The 18643-nt window shown below is 41.3% G+C and overlaps 1 protein-coding gene across 1 annotated transcript in view; it reads right to left on the bottom strand.

Annotated features, from left to right (window-relative positions):
* Positions 1-13033, bottom strand: part of LOC139754957 (uncharacterized) — a 58741-nt gene extending 45708 nt beyond the window's left edge. The window contains exons 1-2 of the mRNA XM_071672781.1: positions 12776-13033; positions 1656-2048 (exon numbers count right to left, since the gene is read on the bottom strand). Of these exons, the coding sequence (XP_071528882.1) occupies positions 1656-2048; positions 12776-12854 (472 nt within the window). The 5' untranslated portion in view covers positions 12855-13033. The remainder of the gene's footprint in view (positions 1-1655; positions 2049-12775) is intronic.
* Positions 13034-18643: the final 5610 nt, after the last annotated feature.

Here is an 18643-nt window from a genome sequence, read left to right on the forward strand (position 1 = left end):
TTCATTTAGTACAGAAACAGCTGTGCGAGCATATTGCGCCGCTGTAAGGTCCTCTCACTAAAGTTAGACAGCAATTACCTCTCTCCTGCAAGAACAAGTCTAGAAATAGAAAGTTTGTGAGTCTTTTTGTGCATAGAGCTGTCGGTTGATGATGAATTGCAAAATGTACGAAGAAAATGACACAGACACACACTACCTGAGCATTTTCTATGGTAACACCACAGTCACATCCCACAAGCATTCAGATTTTGGTAACGTTCCTTTATCATGATTGGTACACAGTAATGATAGTTAATATGAGTGCCCTCGGGTACTGCATATCTTATGCCGAATTGACATTCATTATAGATGCTGTCATGTGAGCTCTTACTGACTGTCCCACCAACCTTTGTGCCAGTCAAGAGAGTAATACAGTTACTACAATCACCAGCTGATGACTGGGATCATATAGCCGCTCAGTGATACAGTTTTATGTGCGACTATTGTAAGAATGTCTTGCCAACTGCTGCCAGTGACAACACGACCAGCCATGTGCAAACAACATGTTCAGCGAGGCTGCTTCCATGACTGTCAGATCCTCTGATTAACTTCTCTCACTGAGAGAGCTGACACGTTCTTGATCGCCGGGAAGACAGGGTCAAGGATATCAGCTCGCTGAATATGATATCTAAGGTGACGAGATAAAGGATGGAGTAACTATTCGTATAGGAAATATATTTAAAGGTGACGAATAAACGGATGATCAGACATTTCCTGGCGAAGGTAAAGGTGTTCAATAAAGAAAAGATTCTAGATCTATTGTATGTTAGGACAATCGATATCGTGTTAATTGTGTTACAATTTGTATTCTTAATATCTTGCAATGGTTTAAGCGTTATGATAAATTCTATATTTCTGTATACGTTGTGTCTTGTTTGTACTTAATGAACAGAAAGAAGAAAATCAGATATATCGAATGTGAAAATAAGGAGTGTCTGTAATCAGCTATTTTGATAAGACACAAGGGCATATAACAGAGGAATCACTTAAAAACAAGGCCTTATGAGAGTTAGTGATAATTTGCCTCTCAGAGAAAACAGGTTATGGGGAGTACTACGAATGAAGAGCAGCTAAACTCTGTCAATTACTAATGTCAGGTGGATGATATCAAGGGAAAAATGTAAACAAATATATTCATTTTCAATATTAACGAATTCTTAAGCCACCAACCTGTGGTTGCACTGCCATGGGTTCGAGTCTTAGATTAGCTATAAAAGTTAGAGATTATTTTTTTGAGATATTCTCAAGCTGTTTCTTGTACTGTGTTGTGTTGTAGACCAAGGCCGTAGAAGAAACTTCAAGTGGGATCCTCGGTTACTTCGTTCAACCAGGAACTGAAAGTGTGTAGGCGAATGTGCTCAAAAGAAAAAGAATCTTAATGTCATTTTATGAATAGTTGAAAAAACGCAACTAATGCGGGTTTGCTGCAATGACGTCATGCAGATTCTCATCCACAGACTCGAGGGCACAATGGTATACCTCAGCGGGAACAAGCAGAAGTAGCCTATTTATTTTTCTAATTCATACTAGGATGATACATTGAAAATCAATGGGCAATACTAGGATGATACATGGGAAATCAATGGGCAAATGTTCCAACCAGCTGGAGGTCTAACCTTGTTGACAGTTGAGGGTGAGGTTGCTGCCTCGCAGGTGAAGACTTTTCACGTGGAGAGGGACGGGAAGGGTGAGCAGCGTCCGCCTGTTAGGGCCACTGGAAGCCACCGTTACTGTAGCGTCCAACGTCAGTTTCAGCTGGACCCAACCGCTGGCCAGCTCCGTGGTAAAGTCGACGGTCTTGGTAGTCTTGGTGCCATTTGGGTGACGGGACTCCATAAAAGCCGATAAGAGCTTTATGGCGATCCTGTCTGAGGCTTGAGGTGGTTGGTAGTTCTGATAGGTAATACTGACTGTCAGGATGTCCTCCTGAGTGTGTGGAGGCGCCCAAACGACCACCTCCGCTCCCGACCAGTGCCAAGACACCTCCTTTTCCTCCTCCACCACACAACCTGTAGAGTGATATTATATCCATAAGGTTCTGAATGGCAGAACATGTACACTTTCATACAGTTATCACCGCATCTGGCGTGGTGACACCCGGAACAGTTCATCTATCATGAATTCCATTTTTTGTTACACATGAAAGATGGATGACATGCATAAATTATCTTCTATGAAGTGAGTTTCCCTAACTGAGGCTCCTATCCTTTAGAACTAGATACTTAATAGATCAGTAATTCGATGGTTATCCATACTTTCGGAATCAATCTCGTAGCCGTTACGAAAACGAAGATCAGATCCGAAAATAGTCCAGAAAAGGTTGGGTATGTGAATTACTTAGACACCCGCTGTGTCGATGGACCACTTTCAGCATACGTCCAATATTATATCGGTCTGAAATCAAAATCATATAGAGAGCAGTGTGGTTTCAGAAGTGGTAGAGGATGTGTGGATCAGGTGTCTGCTTTGATGAATGTGTGTGGAAATACTTAGAAAAGCATATGGATTTGTATATGGTATTTAGGAATCTAAAAAAAACAAATGATATGGTTGATAGAGATGCTTTGTGGAAGGTCTTAAGTGTATACACATGCATATACATACACGTCCACACACGCAAATATACATACCCATACATCTCAACGTATACATGTATATACACACACTGACAAATACATATATACATGTGTACATAATTCATACTGTCTGCCTTTATTGATTTCCATCGCCACCTCGCCACACATGTAATGACAACCCCCTCCCCCCTCATGTGTGCGAGGTAGTGCTAGGAAAAGACAACAAAGGCCACATTCGTTCACATTCAGTCTCTAGCTGTCATGTCATAATGCACCAAAACCACAGCTCCCTTTCCACATCCAGGCCCCACAGAACTTTCCATGGTTTACCCCAAACGCTTCAGCTGCCCTGGTTCAATCCACTGACAGCACGTCGGCCGCGGTATACCATATCGTTCCAATTCACTTTATTCCTTGCACGCCTTTCACCCTCCTGCATGTTCAGACTCCTATCACTCAAAATCTTTTTCACTCCATCTTTCCACCTCCATTTTGGTCTCCCACTTCTCCTCGTTCCCTCCACCTCTGACACATATATCATCTTTGTCAATCTTTCCTCACTCATTCTCTCTATGTGACCGAACCATTTCAAAACACCCTCCTCTGGTCTCTCAACCACACTCTTTTTATTACCACACATCTCTCTTACCCTTACGTTACTTACTCGATCAAACCACCTCACACCACACATTGTCCTCAAACATCTCATTTTCAGCACATCCACCCTCCTGCGCACAACTCTATCGATAGCCCACGCCTCGCAACAATACAACATTGTTGCAACCACTATTCCTTCAAACATACCCATTTTTGCTTTCCAAGATAATGTTCTCGACTTCCACACACACTTCAACGCTCCCAGAATTTTCGCCCCCTCCGCCACCCTATGCTTCACTTAAGCTTCCATGGTTCCATCCACTGCCAAACCCACCCCCAGATATCTAAAACACTCCACGTCCTCCAGCTTTCTCCATTCAAACTTACCTCCCAATTGACTTGACCCTCAACCCTAATGTATCTAATGACCTTGTTCTTATTCACATTTACTCTCAACTTTCTTCTCTCACACACTTTATCAAACTCAGTCACCAGCTTCTGCAGTTTCTTACATGAATCAGCCACGAGCGCTGTATCATCAGCGAACAATATATATATATATATATATATATATATATATATATTGAAGGAATAGTGGTTCCAACAATGTTGTATGGTTGCGAGGCGTGGGCTATGGATAGAGTTGTGCGCAGGAGGATGGATGTGCTGGAAATGAGATGTTTGAGGACAATGTGTGGTGTGAGGTGGTTTGATCGAGTAAGTAACGTAAGGGTAAGAGATATGTGTGGAAATAAAAAGAGCGTGGTTGAGAGAGCAGAAGAGGGTGTTTTGAAATGGTTTGGGCACATGGAGAGAATGAGTGAGGAAAGATTGACCCAGAGGATATAAGTGTCGGAGGTGGAGGGAACGAGGAGAAGTGGGAGACCAAATTGGAGGTGGAAAGATGGAGTGAAAGAGATTTTGTGTGATCGAGGCCTGAACATGCAGGAGGGTGAAATGAGGGCAAGGAATAGAGTGAATTGGATCGATGTGGTATACCGGGGTTGACGTGCTGTCAGTGGATTGAATCAGGGCATGTGAAGCGTCTGGGGTAAACCATGTAAAGCTGTGTAGGTATGTATATTTGCGTGTGTAGACGTATGTATATACATGTGTATGGGGGTGGGTTGGGCCATTTCTTTCATCTGTTTCCTTGCGCTACATCGCAAACGTTGGAGACAGCGACAAAGCAGAATCTTTCCTCACTCATTCTCTCTATGTGACCGAACCATTTCAAAACACCCTCCTCTGGTCTCTCAACCACACTCTTTTTATTACCACACATCTCTCTTACCCTTACGTTACTTACTCGATCAAACCACCTCACACCACACATTGTCCTCAAACATCTCATTTTCAGCACATCCACCCTCCTGCGCACAACTCTATCGATAGCCCACGCCTCGCAACAATACAACATTGTTGCAACCACTATTCCTTCAAACATACCCATTTTTGCTTTCCAAGATAATGTTCTCGACTTCCACACACACTTCAACGCTTCCAGAATTTTCGCCCCCTCCGCCACCCTATGCTTCACTTAAGCTTCCATGGTTCCATCCACTGCCAAATCCACCCCCAGATATCTAAAACACTCCACGTCCTCCAGCTTTCTCCATTCAAACTTACCTCCCAACTGACTTGACCCTCAACCCTAATGTATCTAATGACCTTGTTCTTATTCACATTTACTCTCAACTTTCTTCTCTCACACACTTTATCAAACTCAGTCACCAGCTTCTGCAGTTTCTTACATGAATCAGCCACCAGCGCTGTATCATCAGCGAACAATATATATATATATATATATATATATATATATATATATATATATATATTGAAGGAATAGTGGTTCCAACAATGTTGTATGGTTGCGAGGCGTGGGCTATGGATAGAGTTGTGCGCAGGAGGATGGATGTGCTGGAAATGAGATGTTTGAGGACAATGTGTTATGTGAGGTGGTTTGATCGAGTAAGTAACGTAAGGGTAGGAGAGATGTGTGGAAATAAAAAGGGCGTGGTTGAGAGAGCAGAAGAGGGTGTTTTGAAATGGTTTGGGCACATGGAGAGAATGAGTGAGGAAAGATTGACCCAGAGGATATATGTGTCGGAGGTGTAGGGAACGAGGAGAAGTGGGAGACCAAATTGGAGTTGGAAAGATGGAGTGAAAGAGATTTTGTGTGATCGAGGCCTGAACATGCAGGAGGGTGAAATGAGGGCAAGGAATAGAGTGAATTGGATCGATGTGGTATACCGGGGTTGACGTGCTGTCAGTGGATTGAATCAGGGCATGTGAAGCGTCTGGGGTAAACCATGGAAAGCTGTGTAGGTATGTATATTTGCGTGTGTAGACGTATGTATATACATGTGTATGGGGGTGGGTTGGGCCATTTCTTTCATCTGTTTCCTTGCGCTACCTCGCAAACGTTGGAGACAGCGACAAAGCAGAAAAAAAAAATATACATATATATATATATATATATATATATATATATATATATATATATATATATATATATATATATATATATATATATTTATTTATTTATTTATTTATTTATTTATTTATTTATTTATTTTGCTTTGTCGCTGTCTCCCGCGTTAGCGAGGTAGCGCAAGGAAACAGACGAAATAAATGGCCCAACCCACCCCCATACACATGTATATACATACACGTCCACACACGCAAATATACATACCTATACATCTCAATGTACACATATATATATACACACACAGACACATACATATATAACCATGCACACAATTCACACTGTCTGCCTTTATTCATTTCCATCGCCACCTCGCCACACATGGAATGCCGTCCCCCTCCCCCCTCACGTGTGCGAGGTAGCGCTAGGAAAAGACAACAAAGGCCCATTCGTTCACACTTAGTCTCTAGCTGTCATGCAATAATGCCCAAAACCACAGCCCCCTTTCCACATCCAGGCCCCAAAAAACTTCTATGGTTTACCCCAGACGCTTCACATGCCCTGGTTCAACCCATTGACAGCACGTCGACCCCGGTATACCACATCGTTCCAATTCACTCTATTCCTTACACGCCTTTCACTCTCTTGCATGTTCAGGCCCCGATCACTCAAAATCTTTTTCACTCCATCTTTCCACCTCCAATTTGGTCTCCCACTTCTCCTCGTTCCCTCCACCTCCGACATATATATCCTCTTGGTCAATCTTTCCTCACTCATTCTCTCCATGTGCCCAAACCATTTCAAAACACACTCTCCTACTCTCTCAACCACGCTCTTTTTATTTCCACACATCTCTCTTACCCTTACATTACTTGCTCGATCAAACCAACTCACACCACACACTGTCCTCAAACATCTCATTTCCAGCACATCCATCCTCCTGCGCACAACTCTATCCATAGCCCACGCCTCGCAACCATACAACATTGTTGGAACCGCTATTCCTTCAAACATACCCAGTTTTGCTTTCCGAGATAATGTTCTCGACTTCCACACATTCTTCAAGGCTCCCAGGATTTTCGCCCCCTCACCACACCCTATGATTCACTACCACTTCCATGGTTCCATCCGCTGCCAGATCCACTCCCAGATATCTAAAATTCTTTACTTCCTCCAGTTTTTCTCCATTCAAACTTACCTCTCAATTGACTTCTCAACCTACTGTACCTAATAACCTTGCTCTTATTCACATTTACTCTTAACTTTCTTCTTTCACACACTTCACCAAACTCAGTCACCAGCTTCTGCAGTTTCTAACATGAATCAGCCACCAGCGCTGTATCATCAGCGAACAACAACTGACTCACTTCCCAAGCTCTCTCATCCACAACAACTGCATACTTGCCCCTCTTTCCAAAACTCTTGCATTCACCTCCGTAACAACCCCATCCATAAACAAATTAAACAACCATGGAGACATCACACACCCCTGCCGCAAACCTACATTCACTGAGAACCAATCACTTTCCTCTCTTCCTACACGTACACATGCCTTACATCCTCGATAAAAACTTTTCACTGCTTCTAACAACTTGCCTCCCACACCATATATCCTTAATACCTTCCACAGAGCATCTCTATCAACTCTATCATATGCCTTCTCCAGATCCATAAATGCTAAATACAAATCCATTTGCTTTTCTAAGTATTTCTCACATACATTCTTCAAAGCAAACACCTGATCCACACATCCTCTAACACTTCTGAAACCACACTGCTCTTCCCCAATCTGATGCTCTGTACATGCCTTCACCCTCTCAATCAATACCCTCCCATATAATTTACCAGGAATACTCAACAAACTTATACATCTGTAATTTGAGCACTCACCTTTGTCCCCTTTGCCTTTGTACAATGGCACTATGCACGCATTCCGCCAATCCTCAGGCACCTCACCATGAGTCATACATACATTAAATAACCTTACCAACCAGTCAACAATAGAGTTACCCCTTTTTTAATAGGTTCCACTGCAATACCATCCAAACCTGCTGCCTTGCCGGCTTTCATCTTCCGCAAAGGTTTTTCTATCTCTTCTCTGTTTACCAAATCATTTGTCCTAACCCTCTCACTTTGCACACCACCTCGACCAAAACACTCTATATCTGCCACTCTATCATCAAACACATTCAACAAACCTTCAAAATACTCACTCCATCTCCTTCTCACATCACCGCTACTTGTTATCACCTCCCCATTTGCGCCCTTCACTGAAGTTCCCATTTGCTCCCTTGTCTTACGCACTTTATTAACCTCCTTCCAGAACTTCTTTTTATTCTCCCTAAAATTTAATGATACTCTCTCACCCCAACTCTCATTTGCCCTCTTTTTCACCTCTTGCACCTTTCTCTTGACCTCCTGTCTCTTTCTTTTATACATCTCCCACTCAATTGCATTTTTTCCCTGCAAAAATCGTCCAAATGACTCTCTCTTCTCTTTTACTAATAATCTTACTTCTTCATCCCACCACTCACTACCCTTTCTAATCAACCCACCTCCCACTCTTCTCATGCCACAAGCATCTTTTGCGCAATCCATCACTGATTCCCTGAATACATCCCATTCCTCCCCCACTCCCTTTACTTCCATTGTTCTCACCTTTTTCCATTCTGTACTCAGTCTCTCCTGGTACTTCCTCACACAAGTCTCCTTCCCAAGCTCACTTACTCTCACCACCCTCTTCACCCCAACATTCACTCTTCTTTTCTGAAAACCCATACAAATCTTCACCTTAGCCTCCACAAGATAATGATAAGACATCCCTCCAGTTGCACCTCTCAGCACATTAACATCCAAAAGTCTCTCTTTCGCGCGCCTGTCAATTAACATGTAATCCAATAACGCTCTCTGGCCATCTCTCCTACTTACATACCTATACTTATATATATCTCGCTTTTTAAACCAGGTATTCCCAATCACCAGTCCTTTTTCAGCACATAAATCTACAAGCTCTTCGCCATTTCCATTTACAACACTGAACACCCCATGTATAACAATCATTCCCTCAACTGCCACATTACTCACCTTTGCATTCAAATCACCCATCACTATAACCCGGCCTTGTGCATCAAAACCACTAACACACTCATTCAGCTGCTCCCAAAACACTTGCCTCTCATGATCTCATATATATATATATATATATATATATATATATATATATATATATATATATATATATATATATATATATATATATATATATATATATATATATATATGTATATATATATATATATACATATATATATATATATATATATTTTTTTTTTGTCGCTGTCTCCCGCGTTTGCGAGGTAGCGCAAGGAAACAGACGAAAGAAATGGCCAAACCCACCCCCATACACATGCCTTGATTCAATCCACTGACAGCACGTCAACCCCGGTATACCACATCGCTCCAATTCACTCTATTCTTTGCCCTCCTTTCACCCTCCTGCATGTTCAGGCCCCGATCACACAAAATCTTTTTCACTCCATCTTTCCACCTCCAATTTGGTCTCCCTCTTCTCCTCGTTCCCTCCACCTCCGACACATATATCCTCTTGGTCAATCTTTCCTCACTCATTCTCTCCATGTGACCAAACCATTTCAAAACACCCTCTTCTGCTCTCTCAACCACGCTCTTTTTATTTCCACACATCTCTCTTACCCTTACGTTACTTACTCGATCAAACCACCTCACACCACACATTGTCCTCAAACATCTCATTTCCAGCACATCCATCCTCCTCCGCACAACTCTATCCATAGTCCACGCCTCGCAACCATACAACATTGTTGGAACCACTATTCCTTCAAACATACCCATTTTTGCTTTCCGAGATAATGTTCTCGACTTCCACACATTCTTCAAGGCTCCCAGAATTTTCGCCCCCTCCCCCACCCTATGATCCACTTCCGCTTCCATGGTTCCATCCGCTGCCAGATCCACTCCCAGATATCTAAAACACTTCACTTCCTCCAGTTTTTCTCCATTCAAACTCACCTCCCAATTGACTTGACCCTCAACCCTACTGTACCTAATAACCTTGCTCTTATTCACATTTACTCTTAACTTTCTTCTTTCACACACTTTACCAAACTCAGTCACCACCTTCTGCAGTTTCTCACATGAATCAGCCACCAGCGCTGTATCATCAGCGAACAACAACTGACTCACTTCCCAAGCTCTCTCATCCCCAACAGACTTCATACTTGCCCCTCTTTCCAAAACTCTTGCATTCACCTCCCTAACAACCCCATCCATAAACAAATTAAACAACCATGGAGACATCACACACCCCTGCCGCAAACCTACATTCACTGAGAACCAATGACTTTCCTCTCTTCCTACAACTACACATGCCTTACATCCTCGAAAAAAATTTTCACTGCTTCTAACAACTTGCCTCCCACACCATATATTCTTAATACCTTCCACAGAGCGTGCGTGCATAGTGCCATTGTACAAAGGCAAAGGGGATAAGAGTGAGTGCTCAAATTACAGAGGTATAAGTTTGTTGAGTATTCCTGGCAAATTATATGGGAGGGTATTGATTGAGAGGGTGAAGGCATGTACAGAGCATCAGATTGGGGAAGAGCAGTGTGGTTTCAGAAGTGGTAGAGGATGTGTGGATCAGGTGTTTGCTTTGAAGAATGTATGTGAGAAATACTTAGAAAAGCAAATGGATTTGTATGTAGCATTTATGGATCTGGAGAAGGCATATGATAGAGTTGATAGAGATGCTCTGTGGAAGGTATTAAGAATATTAAGAATATATATATATATATATATATATATATATATATATATATATATATATATATACTCCTATGAGTCCACGGGGAAAATGAAACACGATAAGTTCCCAAGTGCACTCTCGTGTAATAATCACATCATCAGGGGACACACAAAAGAGATATATAAGTCAGTTGATATACATCGAAGAGACGAAGCTAGGACGCCATCTGGTAAACATGTGATTGCCCAAAACATGCAACGAGCGTTCATAAACTTATCATTTTACAAATGTTATCAACAATAAAGTTATCTGATTTGTATAGACCATCACTAATATTAAGATTATAATTCTTTCTCTATTTAGTAATAGACCATTCAATGATATTTCTCTTGGTAATAGAGTTAGAGTTAATAACTGAGATGGCATTACTCCAGTCAGTACAATGATCATAGTTTTTAACGTGATTAAACAAGGCATTTGATTCTTGTCCCGTTCTTATACTATATTTATGTTGCTTAAGTCTAACAGAATGATCCTTACCAGTCTGACCAACATTAAATTTATCACAATTTCCACAAGACACTTTATAAATGCATCCAAGAGAATTTTCTGGGGAATTCCTGAATAGGATATTCTTTATAGTATTATTGGTGCAAAAGGCAACATTTACATTAAAGGATTTAAGCAACATGGGAAGTAAAGTGAAACTGTTATTAAAAGGAAGGACTAAGAGATTCTTGGTGTCAATGGGAGGTTTGGGCTCAACTCTGAAAAATGATTTCTTTGCTAACTTAAGGGATTTATCAATGAAAGATCTAGGGTACTTTAACTTAGATCCAATAGAATATATCTTCTCAAACTCATCATCAATAAACTCTGGAGTGTGTAGCTAAACTCATTGGAGATTATTATGCTCAAAAATTTGGTATGGCAATGCGTAACCCTCTTTCACCTGCACTAAGTAATCTTTATTTTTGAAACAAAATTACTAAAGGATATCTTACCTTCTAATGCAATTTGGTTTAGGTTTGTAGATGAAAATTTATAAATATTTCTCCCCTTACTTAACAATTTAGTACCTTCCATCAAATTTACTGTAGAAAATGAAAATAATGGTATGTTACCATCTTTAGATTGCATGATCCACAGGCAAGCAAACAAGTTTAAGTTTAACACATACAGAAAACCCATCAATGTATGCTCATATATCCATTATCACTCATCTCAACATGACAGAGTTAAATCATCATCATTTCAATCTATGTTCCTTAGGGCATTACGTATTTGCAGTCCAGAGTTTATTGATGATGAGTTTGAGAAGATATATTCTATTGGATCTAAGTTAAAGTACCCTAGATCTTTCATTGATAAATCCCTTAAGTTAGCAAAGAAATAATTTTTCAGAGTTGAGCCCAAACCTCCCATTGACACCAAGAATCTCTTAGTTCTTCCTTTTAATAACAATTTCACTTTACTTCCCATGTTGCTTAAATCCTTTAATGTAAATGTTGCCTTTAGCAACAATAATACTATAAAGATTATCGTAATCAGGAATTTACCAGAAAATTCTCTTGGATGCATCTATAAAGTGCCTTGTGGAAATTGTGATAAATTTTATGTTTTGGACAATCACATGTTTACCAAATGGCGTCCTAGCTTCGTCTCTTCGATGTATATCAACTGACTGTTATATTTCTCTCTTGTGTCTCCCCTGATGATGTGATTATTACACGAAAGTGCACTTGGGAACTTTTTGTGTTTCATTCTCCCCGTGGACTCATAGGAATATATATATATATATATATATATATATATATATATATATATATATATATATATATATATATATATATATATATATATATATATATATATATATATATATATATATATATATATATATTTTTTTTTTTTTTCTTTTTCAAACTATTCGCCATTTCCCGCGTTAGCGAGGTAGCGTTAAGAACAGAGGACTGGGCCTTTTTTGGAATATCCTCACCTGGCCCCCTCTGTTCCTTCTTTTGGAAAATTAAAAAAAAAAACGAGAGGGGAGGATTTCCAGCCCCCCGCTCCCTCCCCTTTTAGTCGCCTTCTACGACACGCAGGGAATACGTGGGAAGTATTCTTAATCCCCTATCCCCAGGGATAATATATATATATATATATATATATATATATATATATATATATATATATATATATATATATATATATATATATATATATATATATATATATATATATATATATATATATATATATATATTCTGGTATCTAGTGGCACAGTGACCACACTTGAGGCCGTGTTAGTGTACAGATATGTGACAGCCCCTGCATCTAACTACTGACCTGGATCATACTGGCCATACTTCGCTACAGCTGCGTTCACTATGACCGGCACTGTCACTAGCATCAGTGCCACCCTCATCGTGACACCGGCACCACTCCTTCACCATGACACGGGACAAAGGTTCTGTTGACCCGTCACTGTAATGAGCATCTCTTAAGCCCGTGATGAGCACCTTCTAAACACCAAATGAGGGTCGGGGACCTGCCCGCGTCCCTCTGTGCACTACAACACACGTCTTGCCAGGAGAGGAGTTCGTCTCGAGTGATTTCTTATCGGCCAATCTCATTGAGCCAAGGCTTTGTTATCATTCATTTATCTAATCGCTCTGCAGAAGCCTTATGAACCCATCATCGATCCCTATTACTCAGAAAGTTAGTCATGTCTGAACTCGTCTTTCTGCCTCATATATATCGTTTTTTTCTCTAATTTTTTTCCCCACATCAGCTAAGACTCCATGAGAAACTGAATGCTCTAATCAAGGCTATCTTTTCTATGTGGGTAGGCCCAACCCACCCACATACATATGGATATACTCAAACGTCCACACACGCACATAGGCATACATATACATTTCAACGTATACATACATATACATACACAGACATATACATATGTATACATGTACATATTCATAGTTGCTGCCTTCATCCATTCCCGTCACAACCCCGCTACGCATGAAAAAGCATCCCACTCTCCCAACCCTCTAGCGAGGTAGTGCCAGGAACAAACAAAAAAGGCCACATTCGTTCACACTCAGTCTCTAGCTGTCATGCGTAATGCACCGAAACCACAGCACTCTTTCCCATCCAGGCTCCACAGACCTTTCCATGGTTTACCCCAGACGCTTCACATGCCCTGGTTTAATCCACTGACAGCACGTCGACCCCGGAATACCACATCGTTCCAATTTACTCTATTCCTTGCATGCCTTTCACCCTCCTGCATGGAAATATTGACCAAGAGGATATATGTGTCAGAGTTGGAGGGAACGAGGAGAAGTGGGAGACCAAATTGGAGGTGGAAAGATGGAGTGAAAAAGATTTTGAGTGATCGGGGCCTGAACATGCAGGAGGGTGAAAGGCGTGCAAGGAATAGAGTGAATTGGAACAATGTGGTATACCGGGGTCGACGTGCTGTCAATGGATTGAACCAGGGCATGTGAAGCGTCTGGGGTAAACGATGGAAAATTCTATGGGGCCTGGATGTGGAAAGGGAGCTGTGGTTTCGGTGCATTATTACTTGACAGCTAGAGACTGAGTGTGAAAGAATGGGGCCTTTGTTGTCTTTTCCTAGCGTTACCTCGGACACATGAGGGGGAGGGGGATGTTATTACATGTGTGGCGAGGTGGCAATTGGAATAAATAAAGGCAGACAGTATGAATTATGTACATTTGTATATATGTATATGTCTGTGTGTGTATATATATGTATACATTGAGATGAAGAGGTATGTATATTTGCGAGTGTGGACGTGTATGTATATACAAGTGTATGTGGGTGGGTTGTGCCATTCTTTCGTCTGTTTCCTTGCGCTACCTCGCTAACGCGGGAGACAGCGACAAAGCAAAATAATAATAAATGAATTAAATATATATATATATATATATATATATATATATATATATATATATATATATATATATATTAAGCAAAAGATGCTTGTGGCATGAGAAGCGTGGGAGGTGGGTTGATTAGAAAGGGTAGTGAGTGGTGGGATGAAGAAGTAAGATAAGTGAAAGAGAAGAGAGAGGCATTTAGACGAACTTTGCAGGGAAAAGATGCAATTGAGTGGGAGATGTATTAAAGAAAGAGACAGGAGGTCAAAAGAAAGGTGAAAGAGGTGAAAAAGAGGTGAAAAAGAGTTGGGGTGAGAGAGTATCATTAAATTTTAGGGAGAATAAAAACATGTTCTGGAAAGAGGTAAATAAAGTGCGTAAGACAAGGCAACAAATGGGACCTTCAGTGAAGGGCGCTAATGGGGAAGTGATAACAAGTAGTGGTGATGTGAGAAGGAGATGGAGTGAGTATTTTGAAGGTTTGTTGAATGTGTTTGATGATAGAGTGGCAGATATAGGGTGTTTTGGTCGAGGTGGTGTGCAAAGAGAGAGGGTTAGGGAAAATGATTTGGTAAACAGAGAAGAGGTAGTAAAAGCTTTGCGGAAGATGAAAGCCGGCAAGGCAGCAGGTTTGGATGGTATTGCAGTGGAATCTATTAAAAAAGGGGGTGACTGTATTGTTGACTGGTTGGTAAGGTTATCTAATGTATGTATGACTCATGGTGAGGTGCCTGAGGATTGGCGGAATGCGTGCATAGTGCCATTGTACAAAGGCAAAAGGGATAAGAGTGAGTGCTCAAATTACAGAGGTATAAGTTTGTTGAGTATTCCTGAGAAATTATATGGGATGGTATTGATTGAGAGGGTGAAGGCATGTACAGAGCATCAGATTGTGGAAGAGCAGAGTGGTTTCAGAAGTGGTAGAGGATGTGTGGATCAGTTGTTTGCTTTGAAGAATGTATGTGAGACATACTTAGAAAAGCAAATGGATTTGTATGTAGCATTTATGGATCTGGAGAAGGAATATGATAGAGTTGATAGAGATGCTCTGTGGAAGGTATTAAGAATATATGGTGTGGGAGGCAAGTTGTTAGAAGCGGTGAAAAGTTTTTATCGATGATGTAAGGCATGTGTGCGTGAAGGAAGAGAGGAAAGTGATTGGTTCTCAGTGAATGTCGGTTTGCGGCAGGGGTGTGTGATGTCTTCATGGTTGTTTGATTTGTTTATGGATGGGGTTGTTAGGGAGGTGAATGTACGAGTTTTGGAAAGAGGGGCAAGTATGAAGTCTGTTGTGGATGAGAGAGCTTGGGAAGTGAGTCAGTTGTTGTTCGCTGATGATACAGCGCTGGTGGCTGATTCTTGTGAGAAACTGCAGAAGCTGGTGACTTAGTTTGGTAAAGTGTGTGAAAGAAGAAAGTTAAGAGTAAATGTGAATAAGAGCAAGGTTATTAGGTACAGTAGGGTTGAGGTTCAAGTCAATTGGGAGGTAAGTTTGAATGGAGAAAAACTGGAGGAAGTAAAGTGTTTTAGATATCTGGGAGTGGATCTGGCAGCGGATGGAACCATGGAAGCGGAAGTGAATCATAGGGTGGGGGAGGGGGCGAAAATCCTGGGAGCGTTGAAGAATATTTGGAAGGCGAGAACATTATCTCGGAAAGCAAAAATAGGTATTTTTGAAGGAATAGTGGTTCCAACAATGTTGTATGGTTGCGAGGCGTGGAATATGGACAGAGTTGTGCGCAGGAGGATGGATGTGCTGGAAATGAGATGTTTGAGGACAATGTGTGGTGTGAGGTGGTTTGATCGAGTAAGTAATGTAAGGGTAAGAGAGATGTGTGGAAATAAAAAGAGCGTGGTTGAGAGAGCAGAAGAGGGTGTTTTGAAATGGTTTGGGCACATGGAAAGAATGAGTAAGGAAAGATTGACCAAGAGGATATATGTGTCGAAGGTGGAGGGAACGAGGAGAAGTGGGAGACCAAATTGGAGGTGGAAAGATGGAGTGAAAAAGGTTATGAGTGATCGGGGCCTGAACATGCAGGAGGGTGAAAGGCGGGCAAGGAATAGAGTGAAATGGATCGATGTGGTATACCGGGGTTGACTTGCTGTCAGTGGATAGAATCAGGGCATGTGAAGCGTCTGGGGTAAACCATGGAAAGTTGTGTGGGGCCTGGATGTGGAAAGGGAGCTGTGGTTTCGGACATTATTGGATGACAGCTAGAGACTGAGTGTGAACGAATGAGGCGTTTGTTGTCTCTTCCTAGCGCTACCTCGCACACATGAGGGGGTAGGGGGAAGGTATTCCATGTTTGGCGAGGTGGCGATGGAAATGAATAAAGGCAGACAGTGTGAATTGTGTGCATGGGTATATATGTATGTGTCTGTGTGTATATATATATGTGTACATTGAGATGTATAGGTATGTATATTTGCGTGTGTGGACGTGTATGTATATACATGTGTATGGGGGTGGGTTGGGCCATTTCTTTCGTCTGTTTCCTTGCGCTACCTCGCAAACGCGGGAGACAGCGACAAAGCAAAATAGATATAAATAAATAAATAGAACATATATATATATATATATATATATATATATATATATATATATATATATATATATATATATATATATATATATATATATATATATATATATATATAAGAGCAAGGTTATTAGGTACAGTAGGGTTGAGGGTCAAGTCAATTGGGAGGTGAGTTTGAATGGAGAAAAACTGGAGGAAGTGAAGTGTTTTAGATATCTGGGAGTGGATCTGTCAGCGGATGGAACCATGGAAGCGGAAGTGGATCATAGGGTGGGGGAGGGGGCGAAAATTTTGGGAGCCTTGAAAAATGTGTGGAAGTCGAGAACATTATCCCGGAAAGCAAAAATGGGTATGTTTGAAGGAATAGTAGTTCCAACAATGTTGTATGGTTGCGAGGCGTGGGCTATGGATAGAGTTGTGCGCAGGAGGATATATGTGCTGGAAATGAGATGTTTGAGGAGAATGTGTGGTGTGAGGTGGTTTGATCGAGTAAGTAACGTAAGGGTAAGAGAGATGTGTGGAAATAAAAAGAGCGTGGTTGAGAGAGCAGAAGAGGGTGTTTTGAAATGGTTTGGGCACATGGAGAGAATGAGTGAGGAAAGATTGACCAAGAGGATATATGTGTCGGAGGTGGAGGGAACGAGGAGAAGAGGGAGACCAAATTGGAGGTGGAAAGATGGAGTGAAAAGGATTTTGTGTGATCGGGGCCTGAACATGCAGGAGGGTGAAAGGAGGGCAAGGAATAGAGTGAATTGGAGCGATGTGGTATACAGGGGTTGACGTGCTGTCAGTGGATTGAATCAAGGCATGTGAAGCGTCCGGGGTAAACCAAGGAAAGCTGTGTAGGTATGTATATTTGCGTGTGTGGACGTGTGTATGTATATGTGTATGGGGGGGGTTGGGCCATTTCTTTCGTCTGTTTCCTTGCGCTACCTCGCAAACGCGGGAGACAGCGACAAAGTATAAAAAAAAAAAAAAAAAAAAAAAATATATATATATATATTATATATATATATCTTTCTTTCATACTATTCGCCATTTCCCGCGATAGCGAGGTAGCGTTAAGAACAGAGGACTGGGCCTTTGAGGGAATATCCTCACCTGGCCCCCTTCTCTGTTCCTTCTTTTGGAAAATTAAAAAAAAAAAAAAAAAAAAAAAAAAAAAAAAAACGAGAGGGGAGGATTTCCAGCCCCCCGCTCCCTTCCCTTTTAGTCGCCTTCTACGACACGCAGGGAATACGTGGGAAGTATTCTTTCTCCCCTATCCCCAGGGATATATATATATATATATATATATATATATATTTTTTTTTTTTTTTTTTTTTTTTTTTATGCTTTGTCGCTGTCTCCCGCGTTTGCGAGGTAGCGCAAGGAAACAGACGAAAGAAATGGCCCAACCCCCCCCATACACATGTACATACACACGTCCACACACACAAATATACATACCTACACAGCTTTCCATGGTTTACCCCTGACGCTTCACATGCCTTGATTCAATCCACTGACAGCACGTCAACCCCGGTATACCACATCGCTCCAATTCACTCTATTCCTTGCCCTCCTTTCACCCTCCTGCATGTTCAGGCCCCGATCACACAAAATCTTTTTCACTCCATCTTTCCACCTCCAATTTGGTCTCCCTCTTCTCCTCGTTCCCTCCACCTCCGACACATATATCCTCTTGGTCAATCTTTCCTCACTCATTCTCTCCATGTGCCCAAACCATTTTAAAACACCCTCTTCTGCTCTCTCAACCACGCTCTTTTTA

The sequence above is a fragment of the Panulirus ornatus genome, chromosome 18, assembly GCF_036320965.1.
Source record: "Panulirus ornatus isolate Po-2019 chromosome 18, ASM3632096v1, whole genome shotgun sequence".
Lineage (NCBI taxonomy): Eukaryota > Metazoa > Arthropoda > Malacostraca > Decapoda > Palinuridae > Panulirus > Panulirus ornatus.